Raw genomic sequence first — 12,503 nt, 5'->3', positions numbered from 1 at the left:
CATGGTGTGTACACGTCCAGATATTTCACAAGCAGTTAGTGTGGTCAGCAGGTTCATGGCGAATCCGGGAAAGGCGCACTGGGAAGCGGTGAAATGGGTCCTGAGGTACTTGAAAGGTACCGTGAACATGGGTCTGTGTTTTGGTGGAGATACGTGTCAGATTGATGGGTTTGTTGACTCTGATTATGCGGGCGATCTAGATAGACGGCGATCTACTACTGGTTATGTATTCAAGATACATGGAGCTCCAGTTAGTTGGCGATCGATGTTGTAGGCTACAGTGACACTTTCTACTACAGAGGCCGAGTACATGGCCATGGCGGAGGAAGTGAAGGAAGCATTATGGTTGTGGGGTCTTCTAGATGATTTGGGGATTGAGCAGGAAAACGTGAACTTGTGGTGTGACAGTCAGAGTGCGATTCACTTGGCGAAGAATCAAGTTCATCATGCTCGTACCAAGCATATCGATGTCAGGTATCATTTTGTGCGGGATGTCATAGAGGAAGGTGATATTTCTCTTATGAAGGTGCACACGAATGAGAATCCCGCAGACATGTTAACCAAGGTGGTCACAGGTAGCAAGTTTAAGCATTGCTTGGACTTGCTTCATATCAGCCCGTGTTGATTTGCCCAAGAGGGCATGGCCCTTCGGGGCGGTGATGGGGTGAGGTGGAGACTATATGGAGAACAAAATCTGAACTACGGTTAGCTTGATCCCGGTAGAGGGTACGTAGGCAGTCGCGGTAAAGTGGCGCAGCTGGTTTGGCCTGGTTTGGCCTGGTTTGACCTGGTTTGGCCTGGCTTTTGGTGTTTCAGATCTCTCTGGTGAAGTTCGCGGTGTTCTTCTGATGTTCGTCCAAAATTTGAGGTTTATCAAATGATGTACGAGGTGGAGAATTGTGAACAACGGTGTTTATGTGGGGCCACCTCCACGTGCATGCAGCGAGACATCTCGCGTGATTAAAAAGTTCCAGCGGGTGGACTTTTATTTCCTCCAGACCCGATCTCAGGCCCTATAAATAACAGGGGTTGCTAGGGTTTTTCGGTGTGTGGGAACAGCGACTTGTGGGTAAAAGCTGCAGGCGAAAATCACAAAAGTCAGAGAGGTTTATTTGTTTCTTTTTGGCGGCTGAGCAGAGGAAAATTGCGGCAGTTGTTGAGAGAGATAAAAAGAGAGATCTTGAGGAGAGAGAAAAAGAGGGATTTACAAAAGAGAGGTTAATTTCTTTTGGGTAAAAATTAGATCTTTTTTCTTTGAGACGAGCTTGTGGATTGTACAAGTCGTCAGTGTTCTCCTCATAGTGGAATCTCCCCTCACCCCTCCCGTGGACGTAGGCAAGTTTGCCGAACCACGTAAATCTCGTGTATTTACTGTTTTCTGGGTTGTTGGCTATTGCTTGTAGGTTCCCTCAATATTCGGTCTTAGAGCTGATGAGAGGAAGAGTGTATATTTCACTTTGATGAAATATATCACTTTCGATTCTTGTTTCCTTTGAGAAATAAGAATTTCATTATCTATTCACGTTTTCTTTGAGAAACAAGAATATAGAGGTTGACCTGTGCTTTTGTGACAACAAAAGCCAGGGCTTTCTCTCAGGTGATATCGCTTCCGCGGCGGTGGGCATGACTCTGCGCCCAACATTTAAGATGGGAGGTTTAGACTCTGCGAATGTTAACTCGAGTAAGCTATTGCAATTGAGAGCTTGAAGCAACAAAAGAGTAGTGACTGTATAATATTGATAGCTTTTCTTTACATTCTAGTGAAGTAAAGTTCCGGTGGTATCTTTTCACTCACCGAGAGGCTCCACACTTTCAAATGAGGCTCGAGAGCATGACTTGCTAAAAAAGGCACGACTTTAGCAAAATACCAATTTCTCTTTGTATATAAAGGAGCAAATATTTCTTTAAATTGGTAATAATAAGATAAATGTATTATTTATTATTACTTAGAATAGGATTGGAATGTAGCAATGTAGCATCCCAAATGGTTAAGAGTGATATTGATCACAGAAAAAAATTCTTAAATCACACTTTTAAAGGGTGTATGATTTGTCTTCTTAATTATGAACGTAACTTAGGAGATAAAAATATTTTATAATATCATCTAACCATTTTTATCTTTTATTTTTAAATTTAAATATAAAGAAAGGGATGATAAGGTAAAAGATTTTATTTTTTTCACTTGTTATGTACCAAATTTAAATATTTAAGTTGTGAGATTTTCTATTTTATAATTTCTTAATAAATGGTTGAACATGAAGATTGAAAAATTACCTATGGCTTGTATCTTATTAAAAATATTTTAATTAATTAGAATGTGATCACTATGAAATTATATTAAAGATATTTCTTTTAATTAGGACACTTTTTTTCGATTTGACGAGGGTGCATCCCTACAATCCTTCAGGCTATGAATATCAAACCCCTGGACGTGGCTAAGAAGCACCACTAACTCACGGTCTCAGTATTTCAAGAAATTAAATTACTGTGAGTGCTCTCTAGGAGAGTCGAGCCGGAGACCTTAGACTTTTCTATAAAAAATTTCAATATTTTAAAGTCTTCTAGATTTCAGTAGAAAACATATAATTTTTGAATGTCTTTTGGATGTTTCGACTAATTTTGTAGGTCAAATTTTTTTTTTTTTGTAAAATATTCAGATTATATCTTTTTTGTATTCTTACGAGTTGCTCAAATTCTATGAAATTTTAATATTTTCGAGCCTGATCACTCATGGAAAACTGACATTTGTCATATGAGTCATGAAAATAGTTTACGAGATGATTCTATAAAAGTCTTTTGGGTATTTCTACTAATTTCGTAAGTTGATTTTTTTTAAAATATTTAAATTATATCTTTTGTGTATTTCTACTAGTTGTGCAAATTTTGTGAATTTTGGATATTTTCAAGCTTGGTCACTCACATAAATAACATTTATCTCCTTAATTATAAAATAAATTAGGAGATAAGAATATTTGATAATATAATCTATCATCTTTATTTTTAGATTTAAACATAAAGAAACAAATATTAAGATAGATATTTTTTATTTTCTAAGTACCAAATTCAAACCTTTAAATTATCAAAATATTAAATATTTATCTATTTTATCAAGTAAATAAAATTTTGTAAGTTCTGAGATTTTCTATTTTGTAATTTTCAAAGTGTTTAAACATGGAGGTTGAACAATTTATCTATAACTTAATATAATTTTTAACATACTTAAATCAAATCGGAGCTTATATACATATTAATTAGGATAGGATCGGAAAACTGAAGCTTATACCTATTAATTAAAAGGATTTTTCAATATTAGTCCCTAATATCACTATTATTTTGATACTAGTCCCCCAAATTTTCATATTATCATATTAGTCCCTCAAATCCGTTAAGTGTGTTGATATTAGTCCTTCTGTTACTATTACCCCAATCATTACCCCAAAACCGTTCTCTCTCCCTCTCCCTCTTTCTCCCTCTCCCGCTTACCGCTTCCTGCAGAAAGGGGTGTTTTGAAGCCCTAGTCCCGATCTCGCCTTAATAATCTCTAAATTCAATTGAAAATCTATTCCTTCAACTGCTAAAGAACGAGGATGAGGATTCGCAAAAGATTGAACACATCAAAAACCCACTCTATTAAGCAGAATATACTGGTGATATTTTTTTTCACTCTATTTTTTTTCGATATTAGGTTTTAATTGGGTTTAGATGGAGTAATACTCATCCTTAAAGGATTTGAGGGAGTAGTATCAAAATATGAAGATTTGGGGGACTAATATCAAAACAGTAGTGATTAAAAGGACCTAATATCGAAAAACCTTTTAATTAAAATTAACGAGGATATGATATATGATACCACTAAAATATTTAAAAAGATCAATGATATTATTGTCGATGAAAAGTTTTTTTTTCCAAACTCACTTTTAAAACGAGTATGAAATAGAGATTCATCAAAATCAATTTGGATATTCATCAAACTCTCACGAAATATCTGCTGCACTGTAATTTAGAAAAAGAAATAAAAAAACCCCAGAAATAGTGGCTTAAACTGATGCAAACGCTTTGCTATAAATACATAGATAACAAGTATGGCTGCTGGTGGGAGCAAATATTTCAGTATAATCCCCTTGTACCAGATTAATCTGCTCCCAAATAGAAGCCAATGAAGGATTGAAGAACATGTTGTACATCTTAACGGACAAGTGAATCCTAAAGCCTTGTTTGCTACGAGGAAATGAGTCGGAAATGAGTGAGAATGAAATGACAATTCCCAGTTCTCATTCCTTTGTACCAAACATAACCTCTAGTTTGAAGTTAGAATGTTCATTCTCACTTTCCCCTTCATTCCCCTTTTATGTGAAAATGAGCATTCCCAATAACATGGTAGAGAAATGAGCATTCCTAATAACATGGTTGAGAATGTACATTCCCATTTAAGTGAGAATTAAAAAAAAATATGTCCATTCCCGCTTTTATTCTCTAAATTACATTCAAATATGAGAATGGAAATGAGCATTTCATTCCTTGCTCTAATCCATTCTCACTTACCAAACAAGGCCTAAGGGAGCAAATAAACAGCAAAAGAGAACTGCAGCCAAATTTCGCTCACTGCTGCCTTTGAGCCTGTAAAATAGCTGATGCAGCAATTAAGCTAGGACAGCAGCAATTACTTGACATAACCCCACATAATGGCCTGCAGAGGAGATCAAAGAGCTGCTCAGCTGAAGCAATCTGCTGTTGCCGAGCAGAGTCATCAAGAATCAGTTTTCTGCAGCATATTTCAAAACATAGGCTTCGTTAGTTATACCCTCTACTTACAACATCAGCAATTGCATTCTATTGTGCTTCAGGCTTCCCATTTTCAAAGTTTTTTCACTCCTAAAAAGAAGCAGGCAAAGACGGTTTCTTATTGTTCCAATTCTTAGAGCATGTTTGGCAACTTTGGATTATAATTCGCTTGACTTATAATCTGAAAATGGATTATTTCATTGATCCAAAGGCAACAGGTCTGCATCAGATATTTCATTGATCCAAAGGCAACAGCACTGCATCAAAAATTTCATTGATCCGTAAACATATGAATTGTTGTTACTTAAATTCAGATATGGTAGTCAGCACTATCCAAGAGAGGTATTGGGTAGGTTGGGTTTGGTGAAAGGAGCAAAGTTGCATGCAACATGAAAGAGATTCATTAATGTACACATTTGGACTTTTTAGTGCCTGATAGGTGATAATAGATTATGAAAATGCACCTAAGTAAACTTTCGATCATTTCTTGTAGGAGGTAGAAAACTTGTCTAGTCTGGTTAGCACTAGAGTAAACTTAATGGCAGAGAAGGCCCCAACTGAAGCAACTTAAGTTCATCTAATAAACTAAAGCTTTTAGGGGAAGCCAATAAAAATTTTAGACTGACGTGGATCTTTTAAAACAAAGGACAAAAGATCAAATAGTTAAGTAGTAATAGAGCTAGAAACAGTCCTTTAAGATTAACGTGAGTCCATACATTATACTTTATACTGATGAAAAGCTTTTGAACAATGACCAATGCGGCTAAACCCCTGTGACTTCATAAAAATAAGACAAAAAATGAAATGGAATTGTGAACTAATAATAAACAAATTCACATGAAATATTACCTGAGGACTGATGCTAGATTATTAGATGTGCATTCACCAAAAAGATATTCTGGAATAATAGGTGAATCTAACAGAATATTTGGAAGGGAGATAAATTGTAACTTTGTCCGTAGTCGAATTAGCCACTCTGTCAAAAGATGTGCTCGGTATGCAATAACACAGGGCAATCCTACAAGCTGCAATTCCATGACAGCTGATCCAGAAGTACATACTGCTGCATTACTTGCCTGCAAAGAAGTTAGAAAATAGGTCTTGGTAAAACGTTTCTTTAGGATTAATTTCAGAAAGGAATTCCATCACTATATCATACATAACATGGATGTGTACACAAGCACAGGCACCGTGCTGAACTAGTCATGTGAAAAACAGACATATAATAACAAGCAATACAAACACATTCACCCAGTAAGAGATGGATTGTATACACACAAACATGATGATCCAGATATTCATGCAAACATGTTGGCATGAATTTACGCAAACATGAGAGAGTGAGATGGACTACATCCATGCAACATCAAAAACACCCAAACACAGGTGCCATGCTCGAAATGCACATGTGCACAAAAAACATTATGGATAAATAACATATATTGAGATACTATGGCGCAAACAAAATAAAAAACCATATACCCACCCTGAGAACGTCCCAATTAATTATTAGGATGCTGAATCATCAAAACGAAAAAGGTTAAAGATTTCTTACATTTAATTTTTACGCTCCCAAAATGAATGGCTCCTAATGGAACGCCACATTTATGATGAGATTTATGGCTTGCATATGATGAATGTCTTTCTGCAGAGGAGTGCGCATATAACATAATATAATGTATTGTGCTTTATTGTCCCTTGGAACAAATAAAGTTTCCTCTATCAAAGTACAAGGTAACCCACCCAGCGGGTAATTCAAAAGCTAAAATGCGTAAGTGGAAATTGGAGTCCCACTATTTGTTCCTACATGGTGGAGGAGAAATTATTAGTACGATTACTCCTACGTGTATATAACCTTGTTCTGCGTGTGCATACACACCTCATATGCATGCACACATTCTGAAAAACTTGACACTTCCGAAATGGGAAGAATCTGCTTCTCAATTCTTCTTAAAGGAGCTATGTCTATCTCTTTATATGTGTGCATATGCACATGCGCACACACGTATGGGAGTATGTGTGTATTGCAAATGAAGAAGTACTCACTATAGATAAACTTTTAGAATGCATAGTGTTACTCCATGAGTTCTATGATTTTTCATCTTCCTTTCGAACTAAAATCTAGGAAATTTCAGGTTTCTGGTTGGTTAGCCATAGCTTCCTTGGGCAGCAACTTGATGTCAAATAAGGTGAGTTTGAAGTACATGAAACAGTTGCACATATAGTAATCCTTTTCGTGGACCTTAACATATAAGTTCTGCCCCATAACAAACCTGATCTTGATTGAAGTTAATGCATAGATGATGACAATAGAGAAACTAATGCGTTATGATGAAAATGACGAACCACACTTTTATGATAAGTTCAAGAAGTTGAGTATGTAAGGATATATTGACATACACTAAATGCATCATATTTTTCATATGTAGAAGCCCCGGGTATTAATATTGTTAAGACTGACAACGACCATTGTTGAATCTCCTTTTCAATGTAGGTCTCCACATGGTAGTTTGGTGCAACTGGAATAACAATTGACAACTCTGGGAAAGCATCCTTCATTTGTTCCACTGTTCGTAAGAAAAGCGGTAGCATTCGCGTAACCTCTTGTAATCTGCTTCCAGGAAGTAAGGTGATAAGTGGGCTTCCTGTCAAAGATTAATCAAGTTTCAGTCAGATGGAAATAGTATCACAAAAGCTATTCACTACACATGTAAGATGCTACCTATGATTATAAAGTTTTTAGACCATGTGAATAAGGGAGTTCTTAGTTACACTTGACAAAAGAATCACAAGTACATGTAGAGAAATTGTTGTAGACTAACTGCAGTTGTCTAATTTCTTAAAAATAGACAAAGAAATCAATTGCCCATTACTTTCTCCTCCTCATCCAAGCTCTTAACAGGCATTAAGTGTGCAAAGTTTTAGTCACATGATTGGTTGGTCATCCTTTAGATATCACATGTTTTAAAACTCAAACTGAAAACTATGTACACATATAATTGCCTCTGCCAAGCATAAACACCTCTACAGAAGGGTTCTGTCAATGTGGCTTGGAAAATAATGAAAATGCACAATGGATCATAATTCTAGACAACTATACAAACATGTGATACGTTATCCATCAATATCTCGTTGCCCTGTTCTCTATGTCAGTGCGTTATATGTGATACATTATGCCCGCCCACAACACACGCACGTATGCACAAGCACACACACACATGGTCACACACCCGCACGCACCCCCGCACAGGCACGCACATGCACTCGCACCACCGCCCGCTTGCATGCACACCCGCACCCGCACACATGCCTGCATGCACACCCACACAATCTTATTGTATCTGCATTCTTATCTATGCCAGTGCATTATATGGGATACATTGTGCTGAAAGACATCAAGACAAATCATTTATTTAAACCGTGTAGCATACTGGTTGTTTCGTACCTTGATGCTTGCGGTTCAAAATAAAAATAATGGAGCTTTCTGTAGCAAAGCTTCTCGAGATTTTTCCCTTATTAACAATCCTCATCAAAAGACATCCCCAACACAAGCTAAACACCAGTCACTGCCTCACTTTCCTTCAAGACTAGTCTTGTCACTTTCCACATACCAAGGGTAGCTACAAGTGTTTAAAAAAACCCTTATATAATTATCACCCGTTTTACAAGTTAACGGTGCCCTCTTGTTAGGTAACACACCTATTTAACCAGGAAACTGTTTAACCCAGAAAAAACACATTATATTGTGTTTAATGTGCGTTATATTATATAACCAGTTAACACTGGTTTTTTAGGTTAATTTCATCTCTGATTAGGATGTGCTGATGCATCACCACAGTCCAAATCATTTAAACCCTACCGCTTTTAGTTCTGCTCACCCTATTCTGTTCCTGCGAATATGTGATCTCTTCGCCTCCTCCAACCCAAATCCTAGCTCTTTGCCTCCTCTAAAACTCCTCCGACTATTGGCACCTTCTGTGACTCCGGAGATGTAAACTTTTTATTTTTCAGTTATGTATTGGGCATCTCAATTTATATCCTTTAAATAAATAGTAATTATGAAATTACCTTTTAAATTCCAATCTTTACCATAAATTATATCAAACATGTTGCTCCATTACTTTACCTTTCAACATAATTACTTAAGATCTGTCACAGAATTAGAGTACAAAGATTAATTAGTGGGTTAATTGTGTTAGTTAGATGATTACTTTAAGTTATTACTTGATTTTGATTATGTTTTAGCTTTCAATTTTTAGTTAATACTATAGTTTGTGAAATAAAGTTTGCATGCAATCTCAGTATATGCAAAATTTCTCACTGTTGTTACATAATCATGTTTAATTTGGTTGATGTAGTGAACTTGATTAGGAATTAGAATATTTTTGTGAAGTTAAGAACTCGAGATTTGGAAGTGTTTAGACTTATTTTTATTGCCTTAAACTTGACGATGTTAACGTATTTGATCATTTGATGATACTTTTTGGAATGGTTGTTGGTCATGATACTATATTTTTATATTTGATAATTGTGATGTTATGTTTGAAAAGTTTGTTGATTCCAAGTATTAAAGTTATTATGAATTGTTAGTGTTTATAAAATATCTAAATAATCAATAAACAATATAACCTACATTATGCATTACGTTATTTTGTGTTTTTTCCTTAACCCTTAATGGGAGGCCAAGCATTACATAACCCATTTTCGTTATTTTTAACATTGGTTGCAACCATTCACAACAAAACTAGCTCATCGATTCCACGCCCCCATCACCTTATTGTAGGTGGATCGCTCTGTTAAAAGCTATCTGAAATCAATCATGCCTCCTCAGCAACACCAACACGGTGAAGTATTTTTCCACATTAAATAATGGTGCTTGACCTTGAGGCATAACTTTCTTCAAAGCTACCACTAACTAAAAAAATGCCCGTGCAAAGTTCTTGAAGGGAACTTTCTGTCTCATGATTATATTCCTCACAAGAACATATTGATGACAACTATAGTCAACAAAAACAAATGAAATGATGAGTAAACAAACCACCACAAGCTGTAATAAATAATGATGACAATCTTAAAAAAACAACACCCCGGAAACTTGTGTGCAAGTGTGGGCAGTTAATTTATCATATGACTCAGAAAAACAATAGTATCAGTTATCAGATCTCTTATTGTTATCATAAACCATACAGCAATCATCCAGTCTTTTGGTTTATAATGGATGATAGCCAACCAAAGACAAGGATCAAGCAAGTGAAGCTCAAGGAGGCAAGAATACCTTCTTTTAAGATTTCACCTAACTGAAACCAAACAGCTTTTCTGAAAGAGGAGCATACATTGGAAGGGTTCATTGAAAAGATTAGGCCAAGCCGTATGACGAAATTAGTCATCTAGGAGCTGGTTGCCATTCAAGAGTATGTAACAGAACTTACATTCCTTTTTTTCATATTTTCATCAATCATGTGTGAAATTGGTGGGTTAGTTCAGATCAGGTAGACTAGAATAATTTATAGCGATAATGAAGCCCCAAATTTCGCATGAAGTGCAACACAAGTTTAATCAAGTAAAAGAATTAAACATTCAGAATAAAATATATGAAAATTATAGGCATTGATAAGATAGCAATACAGACCAACTAGAAGAAAATAAAATAAAAGTAGATCATGCTACCACTTGCCTCGAAGGAGTCCATGTTTATGAAGAAAATCATCACCATTTCCTTTGAACTTCCGTTTATGTGAGAATGGAGTGAGCTCCTGGAGAAAGAGATATGTTATGTTTATATGTACAGAAACATAGGTACAGAAAGGGTAGGTATGCGTGACTTTGTAAAGATGTACCTTTTATTCAGGAATAATGGACATTTTTAGCAAATTTTAAAAAACAATCTAAAGATCAAAGCATGTAAGAATAATATAAACTACTGTTATATTGTGGAGATCTAGCAAAAAGCAACGTGCAAGTTCACAGTGTATTGAGAAATATCCTCCTCCAGGCATAAACAAATATGCTACCATAGCTAAAGTTACTTAAAACATCCATCCCAAAGCCACAAGAAACACAAGTTTACATTATTCCAACTACTAGTTTTGTTATCTGAAAGTTGCACTGTGCCATCAGATCAGATTAAACTTTCCTGCAAACAGATAATACCTTTAAGGATGGTACAACAACACCAACAGTCATGGAATGAAATAACAACTTTACTTCAGCTACCTTTAATAATTTATAAGTGCCCAAATAAAAGAGTACGGAGAAAAAAATAAGTTCAGCCAAATTCTAGAATATATGATACCATATATAATCTATCTAGTTTCTCTCAATTGGAATCGAAATGATCATACCGAAACCCTTACCTGATCCAAATTGAGATCATCTTCCAGAAGCGGATGCCCAACATATGTAGCAGATAACCCATTTAATCTACAAATTTCTTCTTCAAAAGGAAGGATACACAAGATATGGTCTATAAATTCACATAGCCCTTTGAGCCTAGTCTCACCGCCTTTCCATGCCCAAAATGAAGGTGTAACATAATGTACATGAACAGGACTATCATCTTTCCAAGCATATCTAGCTACAAAGTACATTTATCTGTGTCAACATAAAATAAAAACTGCTGTGATAAATTGATGTAATAGCTTGTTACCTTTCAACTGCTTCAAGAATCGAAAAGAGAATCCTTTTGAGTCAACTGTCACGACAACATGAGGCTGAAAAAGTCTAGCTGCTTCTACTGTTTGCTTCAATCTAATCTGTCATCCTGAATATGATATCAGTATAAGAAATCAAGAAAACAAAAAAAATAAGTTTGCTCTAAGAGATAAATGGCATTAGTAATTATTCACCCTGATTTTATTCAGATGTGGCAACAATTCCCAGATTCCCATCACTGCAATATCTTCCATAGGAAAGAGAGTGCGAAATCCTTCGTTGCGCATTAAGACCCTATAAAAAATGTTAAGTATACAAATACTAATTAAGAAAATGTCTCGAAGACAAAATAGGTGGTGTAAAATGCGCGCGCGTGTGTAATGTCAACTTGCAGGCACACATAATGGTCAACACATGTTCATATTTGATGGTTAATATTCTCCTTACGCTATTGCATTATGGACAAGGGTCTCCTTTATATGTCAAGCTTGCCAGGATCATATGAGCCAAAGATTAACATGAATATACAAGAAATACCTCATTTGGTTGCCAACTTGTATCCTGAGTATGCTGTCAATTTTCAAACAAAGGTCTTAAGTTACCCCTCCCATTTTATACAGTCAATTTACAAATAAAGGAGAGGCTCATCCCCTGGGCTTGCCGGTAAAGGACATAAAACTCCTCAAACCCCCCACCCCACTCCACCCCACCCCTGCCTGGCACAAAATTTAAACATTTAATAGCCCTTTAATATGACATACATGCAAAAAAAATCATTCATCCAAAATCTGCATGAATCCACAAAATCCATTCAACACAGTTTGTTTCTGCACTCTCGGACCGAATGCATAACCAAAAAAAAAAGAAACTTTTTGACTTGCAAATCATAACGTATGGCCATGACGAGCGGAATCACAGGGTCTATTTCCAAATTCAAACATAAGCTTTTCTAATATATAAAGGCTACAGCATGGTAACCTGCTAAAGAGACCAAGTTAGCTCTACAGCAAACCAAGTATCAAAAGCATAGAGAAGGGGAATGAAAGAATGAAACAAACCCTCCGACTCCG

General features: G+C 35.9%; 1 protein-coding gene across 1 annotated transcript; it reads right to left on the bottom strand.

Moving 5' to 3' along the window:
- On the bottom strand, positions 4,379 to 12,497 carry LOC109822142 (probable lipid-A-disaccharide synthase, mitochondrial). Its single transcript, XM_020388304.1, has 8 exons — positions 12,492 to 12,497; positions 11,628 to 11,727; positions 11,429 to 11,534; positions 11,136 to 11,356; positions 10,457 to 10,535; positions 7,183 to 7,427; positions 5,632 to 5,858; positions 4,379 to 4,762 (listed from the first exon to the last, which is right to left on the bottom strand). The coding sequence occupies exons 2-8, from the start codon at positions 11,718 to 11,720 to the stop codon at positions 4,600 to 4,602; spliced, it is 1,134 nt and encodes a 377-aa protein (XP_020243893.1). The 5' UTR covers positions 11,721 to 11,727; positions 12,492 to 12,497; the 3' UTR covers positions 4,379 to 4,599.

Source organism: Asparagus officinalis, chromosome 8 (genome assembly GCF_001876935.1).
Source record: "Asparagus officinalis chromosome 8, Aspof.V1, whole genome shotgun sequence".
Classification (NCBI taxonomy): Eukaryota; Viridiplantae; Streptophyta; class Magnoliopsida; order Asparagales; family Asparagaceae; genus Asparagus; species Asparagus officinalis.
Note: the sequence above shows the minus strand (reverse complement) of the source record. Positions and strands in the feature narration are given on the sequence as shown.

Excerpts from the sequence above, each read along its gene's own strand:
- LOC109822142 (XM_020388304.1), bottom strand. The coding sequence starts at position 11,720 with ATGCGCAACGAAGGATTTCGCACTCTCTTTCCTATGGAAGATATTGCA. Across the intron at positions 11,357-11,428 it reads ATTCTTGAAGCAGTTGAAAG|CTAGATATGCTTGGAAAGAT; the intron begins GTAACAAGCTAT and ends TGTACTTTGTAG. Across the intron at positions 5,859-7,182 it reads AAAAATATGATGCATTTAGT|GCAAGTAATGCAGCAGTATG; the intron begins GTATGTCAATAT and ends ACTTCTTTGCAG.